This window comes from Macaca thibetana, chromosome 5 (assembly GCF_024542745.1).
Source record: "Macaca thibetana thibetana isolate TM-01 chromosome 5, ASM2454274v1, whole genome shotgun sequence".
Lineage (NCBI taxonomy): Eukaryota > Metazoa > Chordata > Mammalia > Primates > Cercopithecidae > Macaca > Macaca thibetana.
This window is the reverse complement of record NC_065582.1, coordinates 179,958,083-179,980,984: the sequence shown is the minus strand read 5'-3', so window position 1 is coordinate 179,980,984 and position 22,902 is coordinate 179,958,083. Positions and strand designations below refer to the sequence as shown.

Here is a 22,902-nt window from a genome sequence, read left to right as displayed (position 1 = left end):
TCAGCTTATTTTTGTTTAATCTTCACAAGCCAGTGGACAGGGCTGGGTACCCTTTTTAACCTTTGGTAACAGAAAAGAAAAATCAGGCTTAGGGAATTCAAGAAAATTCCCCAAGGTCAGAGTTCCTAAATGGTAATGATTGGCTACAAGATTTATCTCCAGGGCCCTGTCTTAACCTCTGGCCAGACTGCACCTTAAACTTGGGTTTATTTTTGGTTGGAGCAGTTTCTACCAGCAGCTCCAGAGCCGGGCAAGAAGCTGGAGGAACAATGTTTGAGGATAAACTTTGTGAGGTTCTGGAGTCCAGAGTGATGCTTCCAAGTTTACAAGTAACTTATTTTGTTATAATGCTTGGGGAAAAGGCAGTTCCCCTCACTCCACACAGAACCCCAGGCAGCTCAGGCATCCTGGAAAATGGGGCTTTGGCAGTGAGTCCGGGAAAACAGTGCCTTGGCGTGGCCCTGGCCGGTGCAGCCAGAGGCGGCTGGCTGCAGGCGATGCTCACAGGAACCCATGTGGGCAGGCCAGCACTCTGGGCCTGAAAGACCTATCTGGCCACTCTAGTTCATGGCCAGGTTCCTGGGTAGGCAGGCAAGGGCCTGAGTCACATCAGCAAATATTTGAGCACGTTTGTACCATGCAAAGCAGATCCACTGGTTTCCCTGGGAACCCGACAAGCCCCTCCACGTCCTAACATGGGCCCATCTGAGGACTGGCCCTTGGCTCTGAGGCTTCCATCTGCTGGCCGGGCCCTTCCCTTGGCTCCCTGGTGACCCACAGCTTGTCTCAAGGTCCACACCGCCTCTTCACACTGCACTGCTGCAGCGTTCCGTTCTCTTTGTGCCTTCTTGCCTGGCAGGCTCCACATCTCGGGGGTGGTTTTTAAACTATCAGCCCCCTCTCCCCTGGGCTGTAGCACTCAGGAGAGCATCCTGGCCCTTTTCATGTTTGCACATACGAGGCACCTCTGCCACCTCTGGGCCAGACGTCCCCCAGCTCCTGCCACCACAGCCCATGCTTGGCCCATGAGCCCTGTTGACCCCATCTCTTCCTCTGCAGGTGGTGACTGCACACTGGAGGTGCTCAAATAAGTAAGTCCAGGCCCCACCCCAGACCTTGCACTTGGAGTTGAGGTCAGCCCTACAAGAACAAGGCTCTCAAAGGCCCCTTCCCCTAGACGGTGTTCCTGAAAAGGGCTTGGGAGTCACAAGGCTGGAGTGTGAAACCCAGTTCTGACCGCTGTCCCGGTCTACGCACGTCCTTCCCTGCGTCTCATCTTTTTTTTTTTCTTGAGACCGAGCATTGCTCTGTTTCCAGGCTGGAGTGCAGTGGCACGATCTCCAACCTCTGCCTCCTGGGTTCAGGCGATTCTCCTGCCTCAGCCTTGCAAGTAGCTGGGATTACAGGCACGCGTCACTACGCCCGGCTAATTTTTTTTTTTTTTTTTTTTTTTGAGATAGAGTCTCGCTCTGTCGCCCAGGCTGGAGTGCAGTGGCCGGGTCTCGGCTCGCTGCAAGCTCCGCCTCCCGGGTTCACGGCATTCTCCTGCCTCAGCCTCCCGAGTAGCTGGGATTACAGGCGCCCACCACCACGCCCGGCTAATTTTTTTTTGTTGTTGTTGTTGTTTTAGTACAGACAGGGTTTCACCGCGTTAGCCAGGATGGTCTCGATCGCCTGACCTCGTGATCCACCCGCCTCGGCCTCCCAAAGTGCTGGGATTACAGGCGTGAGCCACCGCGCCCGGACGTGTCTCATCTTTGAAATGGGGCAGTAGCCCTCTCTTCCACAGAGCAGCTGTGGGATGAGCTCACTCACAGGCAGCACTCGGCGGCCCAGCGCCTGGCGTGGCTGTGACTGCTGCCACCATCACGCCTGTGGCCTGTCCTCGCACCACGGCCTGCAGAGAATGCAGAGGAGATAAGAGTGGAGGAGAGCAGCCACTGAGGGAGAGGCTGGAGAGTAAGCAGCCGCATCTGCTCCGGGGAGAGTGCTGTGGAGCACATGTAAGGATTCTCCTGGGAGCAAGGAGAAAGCTGCCCTAGGCTCTGCCGCGCCAGCCGGGAGCCTCCTGCCTCAGGAAGCGAAGCGATGCCCACCCACACGGCGGGCCCTGCACTGCCCAGTTCTCAGTGGCTTCATGGAGCCTTCCACTGCACAGCCACGGCCGCCTGAGACTCCACCACTGACCTGCACCTCATGCCACCCCACTGCCTGCTGGGGAGACAGACCTCAGTGCCTGGTTCACAGGCTTCTGAGAAGGTTGTGAAGGGAACATGGAGAGCCCCTGGTCCTGTGGCTGGCACAGAGTAAGCACCAGCTGCATGCCAGGAAGGGTGCTGCAGGACCAGGAAGGAGCAGTGGGTAGGGGCTGGCTCGAGATGGGGTGCAAGGGTGCGGCTCCCTCCAACCTGCAAGGGGCACACTCAACTCTCTAATCCCCTCACTCAGCGACCACTGCACCATCCTGTTGCTAACCAGCCTGACAAGTGGAGCTTAGGATATTCAAGCAGCATCGTGCTCGAAGTGAGAACTTCAACTTTGTAAACAAACGATGGTGAACGTAAGTAACAATTTTACATTGACTTTTATTTAATAAAACCACATATTTACAATTCAAAAAAGTCCTACTTTGATACACTTTACTAAATAAAATTAAAGGTTAACTGTACAAGCAATTAAAACATGATATGTAGTAGCAAGTGTTATCAGGAGTTTTCAGCAAACTATTGAAAATAGTCAAAAATTGAGCAGTTAAAAAGTACCTTCTGAAGTGAACGCCGTTTCTAAATGGGATCCCAAGGCCTGGTGGGAGAGGCAGCCTCACTCTACCGGGCAGGCTGGACAAAGGGCCCGGCTGGAAGTCTTAGACTGAGAGTGAACGGCATGTGAAGCGGAGCATGCAGACCTCTGGAGGGCAGCATGTCAGTGTCTCGTTTCCAGTTTACCTAAACCACACACAGAAGCAGCCTCTACACTCGCCAGTGGCAAGGTGCTAAGTGACCCTGGTTGGGGACTCAGAACTTCAGAACTTTCTGGCCTCTGAAGGACTCACGAAACTGGCGAGACCTCACATGACCCCTGAACAGGTCATACAAGCCTCTTCTGAACTAAGATTGGGAAGGTGCTCCACACTGGCATGGGATCCTGTTCAGAAGCGGAATGCATGGTAGTGCTATCCGGAGAGATTCACGTGAAACTGCTTCACCAGGAACACAAAGGGCTGGGCGCTGAAGACACAGGAAGATTCCCCAGCGGCAATCTGAACACACTGCACGAGGCCCTTTGCCGCGTCACCTTCTGTACGACTTAAGGAACATGTTTATGTACAGTAAGAAAATATATACATCTTTAAGGAACGGAACGCCCATATCATGGAACAAAAATAAGTACATCTGCGAGGACGACAGCACGCAGGCCTCAGGCGGCCTCTCCCACAGGCCCAGCTCAGTCCAGATTACATTCAACATCTTGATGTCAGGAAATGGCTCTGTCTGGAGGCCACCGGGACCCCCGTGAAGACAGGAAGCCTCCTCCGAGAGGAGGTGAGTCAGCATTTAAAGGCTGAGGCAGGAAGTGGTCTCCATGATGCTCTGCAGCCTCCCTGGAGATTCAGCTGAGATGTAAGGGCAGAGTCCAGGAAACGGGACACGTGGTAGTGCTGGGAAGGAGGGCACGGGACAGCCACTGGCTCAGCAACTTGCTCCTGCACATAGAGGAGCATTAGCGGGTATGGCAGACACAGAAAGTCCAGAAAACGAATGCCAGCTCGGCTTTCCTTCCCCAGCCCCCGGCCCAAGGCTCCTGTTACAAGCTATACAGACGGAGCCAAAGAGCCCTCAACATCAGAAATGAGATCAGCCTGGGGCATCCCCTGGGGTGGGAAGTGTGGCTGAGAAGGGCCGTGGAGTGCAGGCCAACCGAAGGCACCACACAGGTACGCATGACTAACCAAGCCTGTGACGGGGTCTGCAGAATGCTCCCCAGGACCAGCCTGCCAGCAGACCGCCACGTGGGCCCTGCTTCCAGACACTGGTCTGGCCTTTAGACTGCGCAGCTGCAAAACGGTTCACTTCTGTGATTTTGGATCACCAAAGTCCTCACACAAAGTTCTACAATTAGTCAAGGAAAAGACAGAACAAAAACTTTGCCAACGACCCTGGGAAAGTCAGCTAACATGAGGAGGCTGATGGTACAGTATGAGCATCTGACGAGATTGTCTGGGCTGTTAGACGTGTTCGCTCGCTTCTCCGTCTGTACAACGGGTCATGAAGCACACGTTCTAAGGTCAAAGTGTGAGGGACTCACTGGCACTTAGGATGGGTCCAGCTGTGCAGGGCTCAAAGGCAGAGAGGAGCCACTGCTGGCACAAGGGGCCACCTCCCCCACATGTGCTGTTCTGGGCTCTCTCCCCTTTTACTTACAGGGGGCCGATTCCACTCGGTGTTCTCTCCGCTTTTAAGCCTGTCTCTATTGCCACAGGGCTTCCTCCTCTCGAACTTTCCACCTCTGCGGGACAGATGCCAGGGAGCAGTCTCCCGGAGCGCAGCCCCACTGGAGCCACGTGTGCACCTGCAGCCTGTGCACTGTGACTGTCTCAAGGCAACATGGCCCAGTGCTCACCTGCAGGCTGGGTCGATGCCCAGGTATCCACGAGCACACATCAGTGGCTATCCTCAGAGAGCCCCTGTTCCTTTAATGCTATCTTTGGTAGGTGAGTTTTAGAAACGTGACCCCCAGCTCTGGAAAGATTATCTCAATAACTCAATCAGTGATCCCTTTCTATCAAAAACATGTAAATACGAGCCAAAGCAAGTCTCTCAAATAACATATCTCATGCATCCTGGCTAAGACTGTAACATACTTCCCAGTAGTTGAATAGAAGCATTACAATTTAATTAGCTTTTGTTGAAATAAAGGAGTGGGGGTGAGCCACTGCCCATCGCTCAACCGTGCAGCAGATGCAGTGGCTGGCTGTGGTCCACGGTAGTTCATCCTTCCACTGAGCTGCTTAAGGCTAAGCCTTGGTTTAATTCTTTAAAAGTTTTTGTGTTTGTTTTGTTTAAGGCCAACTCCAGTGTTAGGAATCAAACTTAGAGAGTGCCCGCTCTTCTCGGCTGCCCGGGTGTCAGTCTGAAACAACAGAGGGGCGGCGGCATGGGGCTCTGCTTGGTGCCGAGTGCGAGTTCTCGCTGCAGCCTCAGTGTCGGAGGGACGGACTTCCCTTCTCCATTTCCCGGCTGTCTTTCTGCAATGCAGTCAGTACCTAGGATTCACAGGGAAGACAGCTGAGGTTAACTGACCACGCACACAGATCCTGATGGCAGTGGTGCAGAGACAGCAGCAGCCTCCTAACAGGGTCCCCCGGCTCCCCACTTCCACGGCCTCCAGCCCTCTGGGGTCTTCCACACCTGTGTCTGGCGTGGTCTTTCCAACATGGACACCTGACCATGCCCTCTGGCCTAGTGAGCTAGCTACACTCCTTCCAGCCAGCCACAGAATCCACGTCAACGCAGAGCTGTGGGCCTCACTGGGGTCTTGCAGTGGCCACCCAGGAAGCCCAGGCCTGAACGCTAGGATGCTAATGAGCCCCATGCCCATCCCGCTGCACTCCTGCCACCCTGTTCCTCCTCTACCAGGAAGCCTCCTTCCTGTGGAGGCCTCAAGGCGCTGGCTCCTCTTGCCTGCCTTCCTGAGCTGGCCCAGAGCCTGCTCCCTCCTCTGTTCTCACAGTTCTTGGTCAACATCCTTCTTTTTCTTTTTTTTTGAGACGGAGTCTCGCTCTGTCACCCAGGCTGGAGTAGACTGGCGCGATCTCGGCTTACTGTAATCTCCGACCCCCGGGTTCAAGAGATTCTTCTGCCTCAGCCTCCTGAGTAGCTAGGACTACAGAGGTGTGCCACCACGCCTGGCTAACTTTTGTATTTTCAGTAGAGACAGGGTTTCACCGTATTGGCCAGAGTGGTCTTCAACTCCTGACCTCATGATCCACCCGCCTTGGACTCCCAAAGTGCTGGGATTACAGACTTGAGCCACCACGCCCGGCCAACACCCTTCTTTCAAAAAATATTCCACGCCATCGTGGCTGCCTAGCAATTACAGCAACACTAACAGGCTCCACGCCAAGCAGAGCACTCTGCCAGTGCTTCACACTCAGTGCCCGCTTAGCCCACGCGACAAACGCCGGAAGGCTAATGCCCCGACATAAGGGGCCTGAACAACGGACGCGTACGGAAGTGACGTGCTCAAAGTCCAAGGGCGAAACTAAGAGAATCTTGGGAACACAGTGCTACCTGCCTGGGGCCAGGAACTATGCCACTTTGAGTCACAAATTTAAAAGTAAAACATTTTGGTTTCAAGTAAGGGGCAGAAAAGGAATAATGGCAGATTAAGTCCCCCTGCACCTCGAAGTAAATGGGGTTGCTGGCTCAACATAAACATTTAGTCATTTTGAAAAAGCTCATGGCTGGGCATGGTGGCTCATGCCTGCAATCCCAGCACTTTGGAAGGCCAAGCCAGGAAGATCACCTGGGCCCAGGAGTTTGAGACCAACCTCAGCAACAAAAAAGCAAACAAATCTCTACAAAAACAAACAAACAAACATTGGCCGGGTGTCATGGTACATGCCTGCAGTCCCAGCTACTTGGAAGACTGAGGTGGAAAAATTGCTTGAGACCCGGTGGTTAAGGCTACAGTGAGCTGTGATTACACCACTGCATTCCAGTCTCGGCAATGGGAGTGAGACTGTCTCAAAAAAAAAAAAAAAAAAAAAAAAAAAAAGGCCGGGCGCGGTGGCTCAAGCCTGTAATCCCAGCACTTTGGGAGGCCGAGACGGGCGGATCACGAGGTCAGCAGATCGAGACCATCCTGGCTAACACAGTGAAACCCCGTCTCTACTAAAAAATACAAAAAACTAGCCGGGCAAGGTGGCGGGCGCTTGTAGTCCCAGCTACTCGGGAGGCTGAGGCAGGAGAATGGCGTTGACCCGGGAGGCAGAGCTTGCAGTGAGCTGAGATCCGGCCACTGCATTCCAGCCTGGGTGACAGAGCGAGACTCCGTCTCCAAAAAAAAAAAAAAGAAGGGAAAAGAAAAAGAAAACTCACCAGTGTCTTAACCTTAAGCACAGGATTTGACAGAAATGTGCATGCATGGACCACAAGTCCCATGAGACCTGGAACTGTATAAAAGTCAGTGATGCCTGGGCCGGGCGTGGTGGCTCACACCTGTAATCCCAATACTTTGGGAGGCTAAGGCAGGTGGATCACGAGGTCAGGAGTTCAAGACCAGCCTGGCCAACATGGTGAAACCCTGTCTCTACTAAAAATACAAAAATTAGCTGGGCATGGAGGCATGCACCTGTAATCTCAGCTACTCAGGAGGCTGAAGCAAGAGAATCCCTTGAACCCGGGAGGCAGAGGTTGCAGTGAGCTGAGATTGCGCCACTGCACTCTAGCCTGGGCAATAGGGCGAGATTCCGTCTCAAAAAAAAAAAAAAAAAAAAAAAAAAAAAAAAAAAAGCACGTTACTGATGCCCAAAACGGCCACCCCACATCCATTATCAGACTAACTCCTATCATCATCCCATTAATAACAATGTCCTACAGTCAAATAATCTGACCCAGTTTTAACCAATAGTTTTTACCTAGTCCCTAAAATGCAAAGATCAAAATGGCTGATCTGGGTTTAATCCTTTCCTGTGTATGTGGGTGTGCAGTGTGTGGATGTGCAGGGAGTGACCTGCACCTGTACATGGGTGTGGATGTGCATGTGGGGTGATGTGTGTGGGTGTGATGTAAGGGTGGAGTGTGTGTGGGGGTGTGATGTGTGCGTGTGGGTGTGATGTGAGGCTGGCGTGTGTGTGGGGGTGTGATGTGTGTGTGGGTGTGATATGAGGGTGGTGTGTGTGTGGGGGTGTGATGTGTGCGTGTGGGTGTGATGTGTGGGTTGATGTGACGGTGTGATGTGTACGTGTGGGTGTGATGTGAGGGTGGCGTGTGTGAGGGTGTGATAGGTGCATGTGAAGGGTGACCTGTAGGTATGTGTGTGGGTATGCAATGTGTAGGTGTGTGACGTGTGCATGTATGTGTGGGTGTCTGTGGGGGGTGATGTGTGATGTGTGTTGATCTATGTGTTGGCGGTGGGCAATGTGTGTGTGTGGGGTGATCTGTGTATGTGTGTGATTGTGGGTAACGGTGTGGGTGGGCAATGTGTGTGCGTGGGGGTGATCTGTGCGGGTATGACTGTGTGGGGTGACTCTGTATTTACGGGTGTGTGATGTGTGTGTGGGGTGACTGTGTGTGGGTGTGATGTGTGGGGCAGTGATTGTGTGTGGGTGTGTGACGTGTGTAGGGGTGATGGTGTGGGTGTGAGATGTGTGGGGTGATTGGGTGTGTGATGTGTGTGGGGTGACTGGGTGTGTGATGTATGGGGTGTGTGCAGGGGTGTGATGTGTGTGGGGTGAGTGTGTGTGGGGGTGTGATGTGTGTGGGGTGTGTGCGGGGGTGTGATGTGTGTGGGATGTGTGATGTGTGTGGGGTGTGTGCGGAGGTGTGATGTGTGTGGGATTGTGTGTGTGGGTGTGTGATGTGTGTGGGGTGATTGTGTGCAGGGGTGTGATGTGTGGGGGTGACTGGGTGTGTGATGTGTGGGGCGATTGTGTGCGTGGGTGTGATGTGTGTGGGGGGTGATTGGGTGTGTGATGTGTGTGGGGGGTGATTGTGGAGGTGTGATGTGTGTGGGATGATTGTGTGTGGGTGTGTGATGTGTGGGGTAATTGTGTGTGTGGGGTGATTGTGTGCAGGGGTGTGATGTGTCAGGGGTGATTGTGTGCAGGGGTGTGATGTGTGGGGGGTGACTGGGTGTGTGATGTGTGGGGCGATTGCGTGCGGGGGTGTGATGTGTGTGGGGTGATTGTGTGCAGAGGTGTGATGTGTGTGTGGGGTGATTGCGGGGGTATGTGTGTGGGGTGATTGTGTGCGGGGGTGTGATGTGTGTGGGGTGATTGTGTGGGTGTGATGTGTGTGGGGTGATTGGGTGTGTGATGTGTGGGGTGATTGTGTGCGGGTGTGTGGGGTGATTGTGTGCAGGTGTGTAATGTGTGTGGGGTGATTGTGTGTGGGTGTGTGATGTGTGTGGGGTGATTGATGTGTGTGAAGTGACTGCGGGTGTGACTGATTGCGTGGGGTGAATGTGTGTGTGGTGTGTGGTGATTATGTATGTGTGAGTCTGCGATGTGTGCGGGGTGAATGGGTGTGTGGTGTGGGGAGTGACTGTGACAAACTATAAAGCCATTTATGACATCTGAATTTGACAACTGGATATCTGATGACAGGAAGGAGTTAGTAGCTGAGTTAGGTAACGGTATTGCAGTTATGTTAAAAGAGGATGTGTATGCGTAGGAGTGATCCGTCTGTGTGTTGGGGAGGTGATTGTATATGTGGGGGTATGTGATGTGTGTGGGGGGTGACTGTGGGTGAGGTATGGGTGGTGACCGTGTGCGATGTGTGCATGGAGGTGATCTGTGTATGTGTGGGGTGACTGTGTGGGTATAGGTGTGTGATGTGTGTGGGGAGGGATGTACGTATACGCCATGTGGAAACATTTCCACCAGTGGAAAATGTTACAGGACAAATGACCTGTTTTGTTTTTTTTTTTTTTTTTGAGATGGAGTCTCACTCTATTGCCCAGGCTGGAGTGCAGTGGTGTGATCTCGGCTCATTGCAACCTCTGCTGCCCAGGTTCAAGCAATTCTCCTGCGTCAGCCTCCGGAGTAGCTGAGATTATAGGCGCCTGCCACCACACCCAGCTAATTTTTGTACTTTTAGTAGAGACGGGGTTTCACCATCTTGGCCAGGCTCATCTTCAACTCCTGACCTTGTGATCCACCTGCCTCAGCCTCCCAAAGTGCTGGGATTACAGGCGTGAGCCACTGCACCTGGCCGACCTTTTTTTTTTTTTTTTTTTTTTTTTTTTTTTAAAGACAGGGTCTTGCTCTGTTGCCTAGGCTGGAGTGCAGTGGTGTGATCACAGCCCACTGCAGCCTTGACCTCCCGGGCTCAAATGGTCCTCCCATCTCAGCCTCCTAGTAGCTGGAAGTACAGATATATGCCACCATGCCCAGCTAATTTTTGTAGTTTTTGTAGAGACGGGGTCTCACTATGTTGCCCAGGATGGTCTCAAACTCTTAGGCTCTAGTGATCCCCCAACCTTGGCCTCCCAAAATGCTGGGATTACAGGTGTGAGCCACTGTGCCTGGCCTAAATGACCTGTTTTCTTTGACAAATAAAGGCAAGCAAGAGAGGGCTACAAAGTGAGAAGCGACGTGGCATAGATATTACAGAGGCTTAACAGAGCTTTCAACCAATCACAAGGCATGGACTTATTTAGATCTTGATTCCAGCAAACTATAAAGCCATTTATGACATCTGAATTTGACAACTGGATATCGGATGACAGGAAGGAGTTAGGAGCTGAGTGGTAACGCTATTGCAGTTATGTTAAAAGAGCCCATATGGTTCAGCGATCGCTAACACCAACAGGTGACACGGTGCGTGGGACTCACTTTAACAGGGTGGGAAGGGGAGAGGTGGGAAGCAGCTCCAACAGCGGCTGCGCCTCCACAGTCACTGACGCTGGAGGGCAGGCGTGTGGGGTGCGTTATTTTATGTTGTTCTATTTTTGTAAATATTTTAAATCTTCCATTAATTAAGAAAAAAAGTTAAATCAAGAACAGACATTTTGGGGGGCTGAGGTGGGATGGTCACTTGAGCCTGGGAGGCAGAGGCTGCACTCCAGCCTGGATGACACAGCGAGACCCTGTCTCAAAACAAAGAAATCCCCCAGGCATGGTGTAACACATACAGAAAAGTAAGTCTTCATAGACGTCAATCAACAAGGACTTCAAACCAATGCTGAGCATATGCAGGATCAAGAACCCAGACTGGTTTTTTTTCCTTTTTAGTATGACGAAGACTCGGAACAGAAAATGCAGGGCAATCCCACTGGGGACAGGACATAGGAGGGATGCCTGGAGGGCAGCCGAGGGATATGGACTGTCTGCACCGCTGCTCAGGGCACACAGTCCAGAGAGGGCGCAGCAGTGCATGGGAAGGCCCAGGAGGGACCCGTGCCCTCCGCTCTGGGCCTCCCTTTGTTGTAAGAGGGGCATAACCCCACTTCCCTCTCGAGGGCACACACAAAAGCCTGCCACAGGGCATGGCCACGGGGCTCAGTAAGTGGGTCCAATTTGCTTTCTGTCTCTGGCATTATTTTTTTAAAAAGTGGGGGACGTGGCTTATAAAATACTTTCTAACATGTAAAGAGCGCCATAATGGTAAAAGTGCTGACCCTCCCAACACCACTGCAGAAGAGGTGGGAAGGCTTTCATTATCCACACCCCATCCAGTTGACAGAAAACTGAAGAGGAGGTGACCTGCCAAGATGCCCTGTGGCACAGCCACGTCTCCACCCGGCCCCCCTCACTTCCAGCCCGGGACCTCCTTCAAAGGGGCTACATCCTCAGACAGCACTTTATGTAGGGTCCTCCCTGAGCGCGCCACTTGCCAGCTACGCTGTGGGAAGCCAAGAACACAAAGCCCACTGACCTGAGCCCACTTCTTGTTTCGGCTTTGCATCTGGATTGTGGCGATGGAGGCAAACAGTTCCTCGGCAGGCAGGTCCTCGGGCAGCCGGGTCAGGAACTGGGCCATGTGGATGAAGTCCATCTTGGTCAGGATGTCCTCGAACAGCTTCAGGATGCCCAGGGCCGTGCGGAACAGGAACTCTTCCCCATCGCGACAGAACACGTCCCAGATACGACAGGCCAGGTCGAGGGGCAGAGATTTACTATATAAGGTAAAGATCCTAGGGGGAAAATTTGGAATTTTTCAGATTTTGAATCTTAACAAAGAAAGAACACTGAATTCCAGTCGGATTCCATGAAAAACACTCCCCTAGTCACTTTCAGGCAACAGCTGGGGCTGGGGCCGGGGCCAGGCCTGCACTCACACTGAAGGGCAATTCTGACATCGCACACGACACAGCACCATCAGCTTCCACACAGAATCATGCAGCACACAGCTTCCCAATGACTGGCAGCAATGACTCCTGCCCGCGAGGAATATGTGCTGAGCCCCTACTGTGTGCTCACGCTGTGGGGCAGGCATCCTGTCTTAGGGACCGCTGTACCCCGTGCCACCCACAGAGCAAACGTCCGACAGATGCTCCTCCTGGCTATGGGGCTCAACTCAGGCACCACTGCACAGGTTCCCCTCGCCCTGGGAGCAGGTACGAGGCTCCTTCCTCCTCTGGGCGCCCACAGGCTCCTGGTCCCCAGCCTGGTGCTCACCACGGCACACCCCAACTCCACATCTAGTGCCCTGTCTGGCAATCGCTGCTGAATTCCAATGTCCTGTCAGCGGCAGGACTTCCCAGACGTTCCTGGCTCTCAAAACCTGCCCAACGCTGACAGTGCTCGGTACAGGTGGGGATCCCCAGCTGGGTGGGGGCCATCTCCACTCCTCCTGGAGGACCCCTCTTCCAGGGTTCAGTAGTTCCTGTGCTGGCACAGAGACAGTGCTGGGCAACACGCAGCCCCTGAACTACAGGCACTGGACTCGGCCTGAGGGGCTGACTCGGTCAGGAGGTCAGGCCACTGAAGCTTCCACGGCATGATGCTGACTTTCCCATAGCAGATTCCACAGAAAACCCCGCACACTGGTCAACCTGCTCCCAAGTCTCAGGGGCATGGGTTTCTGTCCACAGTAGACTCTGCCCGAGGGGGTGCTCCGCTAGATGCAGCCTGTCCTCCAGGTCCCAAGGACCTGCAGTTGTGGACGTGCATTGCACAGAGCCTGCAGCTCTTAGATGAGAACAGGAATGTTCTGGGCTGTCCCTCGTCAGAACCTTCTAACAGTAAGAGTCTAGGAAGGCCTAAAAATCTAGACTTCATTCAACTGAGAGGAGGGAACGGAGAGCCGGACGCCAGGGAAAACTCGTACCCAGAGGAACAACAGAAGCTGGGGGCGCACCGGGTGCTGTGTGCTATGCACGCCCCTTTAGAAGGACATCCCATGCGCGCCAGGAAATGCCCGGGAGAGGGGCTCTCTCACCTCACCACACCTGAGGGAACCACGCCTCAGGACAACAGCTAAACAGACCCAGGTCTCACCACCAGTAAGTCCAGAGCCAGACTCTGAACCTGACTCCAATGCCCACGTTCTGATGTCTGAGCCTCAGCACATACCGTAAGGAAGCAACACTGTCACGGACTTGGTAGGAGGCTTCATTCTAAAATCACAAGCCTTCAGCCCGAGCTTCTTGTTATTTTCAAAACCAGAAAACCATTTCACCACCTGGGCTAGAAGGTGCAGTTCAAGAAAGAGCAAAGAGACCTTTTGTTTCCTTAGTCTAGAGGATATTCTCAATTGTACCTGGAGAGCAGGCTTGCTAACACTATGGGAAAGTGCAGGGGAGCCCACCCGGCCTGCATGGCTATCTCCGTGTGCCCGCTCACACACGGAAACCAGACTCCCCCTACATCTGCAAAAAAGCAGAGTCCTGAGAAAAAAACGGATGGGGAAAGACGACAATGTTTTGTGTTTTGGTTTTTTTCCTTGAGACAGGGTCTCGCTCTGTCGCCCAGGCTGGAGTGCAGTGGTGGCGTGATTTCAGCTCACTGCAACCTCCACCTCCCAAGGTTCAAGCAATTCTCTGCCTCAGCCTCCCAAGTAGCTGAGATTACAGGCACCCACCATCACACCTGGCTAATTTTTGTATTTTTAGTAGACATGGGGTTTCACCATCTTGGCCAGGCTGGTCTTGAACTCCTGATCTCGTGATACACTCACCTTTGCCTCCCAAAGTGCTGGGATTACAGACGTGAGCCACCACGCCCGGCCAAAATGATGGTTTTCATATAGTTTATACACATACATATTTTATTTATATATATATATATATAGTCAGTTTTTATAGCAAAGAGGAGAACAAAAAGAACAAAAGAAATTTCTACAACGTAATATTCTTCCCCCGCCGCCCAAGCCCAAATTGTTCTTTTTTTATTTAACATAATATTCTTAAGCTGAGATTTATGTGTGAGTCTCCATAAATTACTCTAGACAGGTAATGAACTTTATAAAATTAAGTCACCACCGGAATGACCCAGAATGCCATTCACGACGCCCACGATGCCCCCTGCTCTGCATTTCCATGAGACAAATCCATTTCCAATCCCATGAGCTTCCACCTCCTGGCCACGCTCATTGCTGACGCCCTGCTGCGACCATGCTTGGCTCCTCACTGCAGCCTCTGTCCCCTGCAGGCTCTTCCCACATGCTGTGTGTCACTATTTCTTGGAAGGTCGTTTCCTGACCCTCAGGCTGGACCAAGTTTCCTTGAAACATTCCCGCTGCACTGCACGCAACCCCCTTCATGAGGCCCTGGCATTCTTCATCTTCCTTTACACTCAGCCGGTGAAGGGACACTCCTGACACTCCTGGACACTCTCCTCTGCCTCGCACACCCTCCTGCATCTTCTGCGCCTTGCAGGCTCTGGCCGGCGTCTCAGCAGGCAGCTCCCAGACCCTCTGCCCCAGTCAGGGCTGCCCCATGGCCTCTCCAGCCCCTGGGCTCCACTCCAAGAGCTCCGGACTGTCCTCAGCCACTTCTGTCCCCTGCTCCAGGCTGCAAGTGCCTCAAGGGCAGAGACCCCGCCCCACAGTCTTGAACTGAGGCTCCTCTTCTCCCATTCTCTCCTCCCACTGCTCAGAGGTGCTCCCACATCACTACCAGGAGCTTCCAAATGTGGGCTGTATTTTAAACCAGGAGCTTCCAAATACGGGCTGTATTTAAATTTAGATTCGAAAGCCAGCCATGAACAGGCCACTGAAGGGGGACACCAGGCTCTGTTCTGGCCCTACAGAGGCCCTGCCATGGGATCAGAACCACTTGGAACAAGGGGTCTACTGTCCACACAGCCCTCCTGGTTCAAGCCCTCCTGGTTCAAGCCCTCCTGGTTCAAGGAGGGCCCCTTGGCCTTCCCAGAGACAGTTCAGTGCTCCTCCCACGGTGGGAAGAGAGAATTCAAGGGTTTTTCTCTCCCAAAAAATGTTTATGTTTTCCCTCCGACCGCTGCATAGTATCGCGTTGTAGATCAAAAATGGTATTTTATTAAAGTAAAAAATAAAAGTATGTTTTTAAAAGTTTAAAAAAAAAAAAGTAATTTCAAGTCCAACTTCAACTAATGCAAAATAACATAATTCTTCTCCTTTTTTTGTTAAAGACAGGGTCTCACTGTGTCGCCCAGGCCAGAGTGCAGTTGCACAATCACGGCTCACTGCAACCTAGCTCAGGTGATCCTCCCACCTCAGTCTCCTGAGTAGCCGGGACTACAGGCACACACCACCACACTGGCTAATTTTTAATTTATTTGTAGAGATAGGGTCTCGCTATGTTGCCCAGACTAGTCTTCAACTCCTGGGCTGAAATGATCCTGTCACCTCAGCCTCCCAAAGTGCTAGGACTACAGGCATCAGCCACCACACCCAGCCCAAGATGATATATTTCTATGTTACTAAACAAATGAAGCGTCTGAAGCGTCTCTCAGCTTAGAAAAGACCCCAGACAAAAGCTGCGTATCTATTTCCCTCATGATACGTGCGGGAGGAAAGGGGCAGTTTTTGCTGATGTGTCTTCACAACTTCCAGAAACTTCTTACCTAGCCGGGTCTGTTCCGCCCGCTTGTCTGAGCTTGCTAGAGGCAAGGAAGCGCCATGGGGAAAGGAAGAGGGCAGTTCAGGACTGTTGTGAAGGAGGAAGACAGCATCCACGGAACAGCACTATCCTCTGCCGTGTCTACTAATGAGGGCCCCGGGCTGCACACAACAGCAAGTGCTCGCTTCATATGTTTTTACAGGGACTATCAACTGAATCCTGTTACAACCCCAAGAGGAGGTACAATCGTCTTTTCCAGAGTCCTCCCCACCCTGAGCCCAGCGGGGTTCACATACCCACCTCTGTGCCCCAGAGTCCTCCCCACCCTGAGCCCAGCAGGGTTCACTACCCACCTCTGTGCCCCGGAGTCCTCCCCACCCTGAGCCCAGCGGGGTTCACTACCCACCTCTGTGTCCCACAGTCCTCCCCACCCTGAGCCCAGCGGGGTTCACTACCCACCTCTGTGTCCCACAGTCCTCCCCACCCTGAGCCCAGCGGGGTTCACTACCCACCTCTGTGTCCCACAGTCCTCCCCACCCTGAGCCCAGCGGGGTTCACATACCCACCTCTGTGTCCCGGAGTCCTCCCCACGCTGAGCCCAGCGGGGTTCACATACCCACCTCTGTGTCCCGGAGTCCTCCCCACGCTGAGCCCAGCGGGGTTCACATACCCACCTCTGTGTCCCTGAGTCCTCCCCACCCTGAGCCCAGCGGGGTTCACATACCCACCTCTGTGTCCCGGAGTCCTCCCCAAGCTGAGCCCAGCGGGGTTCACATACCCACCTCTGTGTCCCGGAGTCCTCCCCACCCTGAGCCCAGCGGGGTTCACATACCCACCTCTGTGTCCCAGAGTCCTCCCCACGCTGAGCCCAGCGGGGTTCACTACCCACCTCTGTGTCCCGGAGTCCTCCCCACCCTGAGCCCAGCAGGGTTCACTATCCACCTCTGTGTCCCAGAGTCCTCCCCACGCTGAGCCCAGCGGGGTTCACTATCCACCTCTGTGTCCCAGAGTCCTCCCCACGCTGAGCCCAGCGGGGTTCACTATCCACCTCTGTGTCCCGGAGTCCTCCCCACACTGAGCCCAGAGGTGTTCCAGTCTTTCTGTCCCAGCACTTGGCAGAGGTCAGCAAACGTGAAGTAAATATCGTGAGCACCGCGTTGAGAATGCGGGCTCCCACTTCAGCCAGGCCAGGGTGTGCCCACAACACACAGGCTATGCCCCTCCCTGCAGGTCCCCAGCATAGGCAGGTGACGCTCCTCCCTCCTCCAGAGGCCCATAAAGACCCAGCCTACACCAGACGTGCTCAGCAAGATGCTCCCGGCTCTTAAGGCACTCTTGGGGCAACCTGTACCCCAGAAGTGAAGAGCCAGAGATGACCCAAGTGCAAGAGGCAGTGGAAACGGAAACCTCCCAACAGTCACTCCCTTTTGAACCTTTCCTTTCAGGTAGAAACTCGAGGCAATGACAGGATCTCCAAGGATCATTAAACATCATTTCAGAGGTGCTAACCGGAACGTGGAATGCAGTCCCTGGTTCTTCTGCTAGCTCGAGATTGTTTATTATAAAGCCAACTCACCCCTCTAGCTAATTCTGCCGCTGGACGGCAATAGGAAGTATTTTCAGAAGTGAAATGACCTAAAGTCAGTCCTCCTACAAAACGTAGATCCTTGACAGTCGAAACACTGAAAACTCCGTAGAAAGACGAGCTAGCTGAGGGCCCTGCTCTGACTGCGTGCCTGACCGTGGGGAGTGGCAAGCCACAACTAAAGAAGGGCCAGGAAGGTGGTCTTGGCAAGGAAAGCAAATCCTCAGCCCTGACTCCTCACGAGCTACTGGTTAGGCAGCGTACAGGGTACACCGGAGGAGGGACAGGCACCTGACTTTAAGCCCAGGAAGGCGACCCTCAGGCACAGACACATTCTTTGACCTAGGACACCGAGCCGGGCATGGCGCCAGGCACTGGGAACACAGAGATCACTCTTGAAGCTTTACCACATGGACAGCAGCCAACGGTGGGCACCCTCAGAGTGTGGGTGGAGCTGGGGCGGTGGGAAGCAGGCTTGGTTTGCAGACAGTGGGGCAGGACAGGAGATTTTTCTGAGCCCAGGTGTAGCCATTTTAATGTACCCACTCAGCCCACCCAGGAGGCTGAGCTGGCCACACCCACCGGCCCCTCGGTCCCTACTACGAGCAGGAGGAAGGCTCTCTTGCTCAGGCAGTTAGCGGCTGAGCCCTGGAACTTAGCATGCTTTATACCCCGCCAGGCACAGCGCAGCCCCACAATGTGGAGGCAGGCCCGGCTGGGATGGGTGTGGACGTGGCTCTGGGAAAGGCGGCCTGATGCAGCAGAAAAAGCAAAGGCCTGAAGGCAGACCGACCTGGACCTCACACCATGGCTGTGACACTGAGAAGTGGGTCTCAGTGACTTCTTCTGTGCCCAGAAACAGGTACACCTGCTCCTGAACACTGAAGACCACAGTGACCAGTGCTTCTGAAATGGCAGCTTCTAGGACAGGTCCTATGTAAAGTCTGTTCTTCCCCTTTGCTTCCTCCCCACTGCCCACCCTATTTCTGATCTGACCTTTCACCTAACTGTCAGCACCCAACAAGGAGCCTGAGTCACTGCGGACCACCAATAAATGCTGACTCAGGGAATAAATCATGAATACATGGCTTTCCTGTGCTTAGCTCAACTTAAATATTTACTAAGGCCTTTCTATACGCCTAGCCCTGTACTGGAACTGCAAATACAGACTGTATTCTAGCTGGTGCTTATCCTAGAACACAGTCAGCACTTTTAGAATAAGGCCTGTGGAGGCTTCATCAAAGCACAGTGGACAGCATTCACAACGCCCTGGGCACCAACCAGCTCACAGCACAAAAGCCTCAGCAGCGAAGAACCCTTACCGCTTCCTTTTCATTTACTCTGCCTCACTGCTCATTAGACAGTCCAACCCATGTTCTACACTCAACATGATGGTCTTGTCTCTGGAACCTGAACTATGGGACCCATCTTATGGGTGACACTGCCTTACACAAATCCCCTTAGAAAGGACTCTAAGGGAAAGTGCACAGCTCTAGAGCCGGGTAGACCTAAGTCTGAACTCCAGCTCTGCATTTGGCTGGCATCAGGACCTTGGCCAAGGCACTCTGCCTCTCTGAGCCTGTTTTATTTGTTTTTTTGTTTTGGAGAGAGAGGCTCACTCTGTCGCCCACGCTGGAGTGCAGTGGTGTGATCTCGGTTCACTGCAACTTCTGCCTCCTGGGTTGAAATGCTTCTTGTGCCTCCGCCTCCTGAGTAGCTGGGATTATAGGCACGCGCCACCATGCCCGGCCAATTATTGTATTTTAGTAGAGACGGGGTTTTGCCCTGTTGGTCAGGCTGGTCTTGAACTCCTGACCTCAAGTGATCTGCCCGCCTCAGCCTCCCAAAGTGCTAGGATTACAGGCATGAGCCAGTGCACCCGGCCCTGAGCCTCAGTTTTTTTCATCTATAAAACACAAGTGTTACACTGCGCTTGGAGAGGTTGTTCCAAGGGTTCAGGCAGCATGTGTGAGAAGCACTCCAGTCAATAAATGCGGGTGCCCTTTGTCTTTGCCCCTACATGGATTACAACCATCTTCAGGCTGGGACAGAAGCAGACAGCAATATTCTCCAGGCCTGTACTTTTCACACTGCCAGGCATGACCCAGCCAACAGCCAGTGGATTGTGGAGGCAACGAAAGCAGATTATCCCTAGCATTTTTTGGAATAAATAGAACAGAGTACAGTATTTCGGAAGGCTTCACACAGGCAGGGTTAGGTACTGGGTCACGAAACCACTGTTCCCAGCACATATACATGTTAAGTTTCTGCACACATTGGGTCACAATTTAAAACACATTTCCTTTTGCGAGTAAAAGTGGGAAAAGTTTGAAAGACACTACTGACTTTCGGCCTAGAATCCTAAGAAGCTAATCAGAAACCCTAAAACAGATAAGGGAGAAGCTGAAGGCTCAGGTCCTGCCTGGATGCTCTCCCGTCCTCCAGTACCGCAGGCTCTGGCCAGGAATCTGAGGGGCAGGGCTCACAGTCAAACGAACATAGTGGGGCGGCCTGTGCAGGAGCTTCGTGTTCACAGGTGTGAAGAAAATCACCATTTGCTGAATATAGGTGCCTTTGAAGCGGGCCCTAAACACTTCTATCCAGCATCCCTGCCAGGGCTGCTCACGGCCCCACGTTCCCTGTCCTCAGTCACCAGCGCCTTGTGGCGTCAGCTACAAGATTCAACCTCCAAACCCCTCAGCCTTCACGGCAAACGTCAGCAGAGTGAGAATGTCCAGAGTTTAGGATGGAAGCAACACACCAAGAATCCCAAAGGCGTACTCTTACAGGCACAGACAAGTCTGCTTCAGCTAAGGGGTCAGCTTCCTTTCAAATGATACTTGAATTTTACCTTCCCTTCTGCTGAAGAAAGTGGGCAATGACAAAACCAGACCAGCCGGCTCTCTGTCCACAGTGGCTGTACATTTACCATACGATTTAGCGGAACGTGCCTTTCTGGTCAAACAGTACCTTCTTTGCTTCTGCGGAGCCCCTTCTGAATCGGGTGGCACCGCACGGTCACCCGGCAGCACCGTGTGGGGTGAATCACTGCAGTCTGCAGATAAGGAACCGGGAGCTCAGAAGGGCTTCACAGCCTTCCCCACGGCCACAAGGCAATAATGGGAGAAGCTGGGTTTGGGCTGGGGCTGCTGGATCCCGGAGGCACCCTCTTCCCACTGTGTGACCCGAGAGGCTGCTCCCTTCCACGCACAGGTCTCCCAGCCCTCTCACCTGGCCCTCAAACACGGTGCTCTCTGGGCTGACAGCCACACCCCATCCTCAGCAGCCCCTTTCACCACGGCATGAAGACCGGCCTGGCCTACTGCTGCTGCGTAGACCTCTCAGGATCCTCGTATCTGTCTGTCTCAGGACGCCTCTACTTACATGTCCCACAGGCACCTCAAAATCACCCGTCTGAAGACAAATCCACTAACTGCCCTGGCCAAATCTTCTCCCTTTGTCTTTGGTCTCAGCTGAAAGCATCAGCAAATCCCTCTCCCAACCTGCAGTCAGGAACTGACCAGATTCTCGACATACCCACAGTATTTCCACGGGGCCTTCTCTCCACCTACTTCGGCTTTTTCCCCCTTAATTTGTCTCTCTGTTCCCAGGCTCTCCTGCCTCCCAGGTAACTTAAAACTCACAGCTGGATCTGCCCCACCCTCATCATAAGCAGCAGCCTCTGCCACTCCCCCGGCCCCGCAATCCTGCCCAAGCTCCAAAGCTCAGGTCTAAGAGCCACCGTGACCTGGCCTCCCAACCTCACGCCTGCGGTCCTCTGCCCTTTACTTTCAGCCTCTACCCCACTGGACCTGGCTAGTGCCCGGTGACTCTGGAATGGCACATGCGCTGGTCACCTTCGCTCTGTGTACTCCGACCCCTGCACTGGGTCCAGGACCTCCTGCCTTCCAAGACAGCACTCATCTCACGTGGACAGTGCCCACGGACACACGTGTCTCCCACAAGCCAGGAGCTCCTGACAGGCAAGCGCTGGCCTTGCTCCTCAGGCCACCTCTGTACCCGGCGAGAGCCTGCACAGACCTGGTGCTTGGTCCTTTAAGGAATGGACACAAACAGGCCCAAGATACCATCTCTCCCCTTGAGGGAATTCAGGAGGGCCAGGCGGAGGCACTGAGGGAAATAAAACACAGGGGCAGGGACATCAGGGAAGGCTGGAGAGCAGGACGTGAGGACTCAGCCGGGCCGTGAAGAAGTTGGCAGAGAAGGGAGTGAAGAACAGGCAAGGGCTGAGAAATGCTGTGAAAACACAGGGAAAAGCCAGTCTTACCAATCAATTAGGTAGATATCTGGAGTTAGGTTGTTCTTCTTGAAATGGGCAAACAGTTTCGGCAAATTTTCTTCAAAGAATACCTCAAATGCAGCAAAATAAGTCAACATCTAGGGAGATAATATGAAATTTACTCAGAAACTATCTGCACAAGTTTCCAGTTTACAAAAAAAGTCAATATACGTATATCTTTAGATTCTAACAATTACCTTCTTACGTAACTACTAATACATTTTGAATGGCAACTTAACTGTAGATACTATACAAATTATAAACAAGCACTATTTCTAATCTTCACAATGACATCAATGGCTACACCTCATCTTCTTCAATTCATAGAATAGGGAACTGAAACCCAAAGCAGTTACGGAACTTGCCAAATAAGGGCACAGGCTTCGTTCATGGTAAAACTGGGAATGAATTTGTGCCTGCCCTGCTGCAAAGGTGGAGCCTGTACAGACTCACTCTATCCTAAAAACCAGGAATGTATGAACTGTGGAAAAGTATCTGGAAAAGCACGCACGCCTCGTCCAACCTCTAGCACTTCCAGGGGGCTACACGACTCATGTCTGAGTCAAGGGTAGCACCGCTCCAGCGGACAGATGCACACCTTTGAATGCAACGAGGGAGAAACACTACAGGGAAAGGAGGAAAGGAGGGCGTTATAGCCCGTAGTTTATGGAACTTGCTTTTCAACAGTTGACAGTTTTTTAAGGAAACGAAACATACAAAGCTGGGAAGCAGTGCTGACAGCAGAAAGAACTCCAACTGGACTAGGGGCAGCATCCATCCGATGGTGGCCCAGTTCTGCTCCAGTGCTCGCCAGCTGGGCGCCTGGGGCAGATCACAACTCTGGTGTCTGCGCATCTGAAGGAGGGGCTGTACTGTAGACAGTGGATCCCAAAAGGGAGTGGTTTTGCCTCTAAGGGAACATTGGTCAATGTCTGGAGATACTTCTGGTCGTCAAAACTGGGGGCAGGTGCTGCTGGCACGGGGATGTGGAGGCTGGGAAGCTGCTCAGCATCCTCCAGCGCACAGGACATCCCCCGGCAGAGTTTCACAGCCCTAAGCTCAGCAGGGCTGCCAGGGAGAAAACCTGCTGCTGTCATGGAGACCCCACTCAACATTACGACTCCATGGTTTCTCCTTAAAAATACAAGCCACGATTCCTAAGCACAATTTCTATCATGTTTCCAAAGAGAAAGCTGGGGTCTTATCTTCAAAATCAGCAGAAATTTAGATGGGAATCATTTATTTATAAAAAGATAAAATTAAATTTACATGCAGGAATTATTTCCAGGAATTAGTATCACAAGCAACA

General features: G+C 52.8%; 2 protein-coding genes across 9 annotated transcripts in view; one reads left to right on the top strand and one right to left on the bottom strand.

The window, feature by feature from the left end:
* Positions 1 to 22,902, top strand: part of PPP2R2C (protein phosphatase 2 regulatory subunit Bgamma) — an 873,451-nt gene that overhangs the window by 155,890 nt on the left and 694,659 nt on the right. The gene's annotated exons all lie outside the window — the stretch shown is intronic.
* The window catches only part of TBC1D14 (TBC1 domain family member 14), a 121,583-nt gene continuing 101,246 nt past the window's right edge, over positions 2,566 to 22,902 (bottom strand). For 4 of the 8 annotated variants that reach the window (XM_050792116.1, XM_050792117.1, XM_050792118.1 and 1 more), the window contains 3 exons: positions 21,582 to 21,691; positions 11,601 to 11,859; positions 2,566 to 5,263 (listed from right to left, as the gene is read on the bottom strand). In XM_050792116.1, the coding sequence (XP_050648073.1) occupies positions 5,198 to 5,263; positions 11,601 to 11,859; positions 21,582 to 21,691 (435 nt within the window). In that variant the 3' untranslated portion in view covers positions 2,566 to 5,197. The other 4 variants (XR_007725947.1, XR_007725948.1, XR_007725950.1 and 1 more) reach the window with 4 other exon arrangements.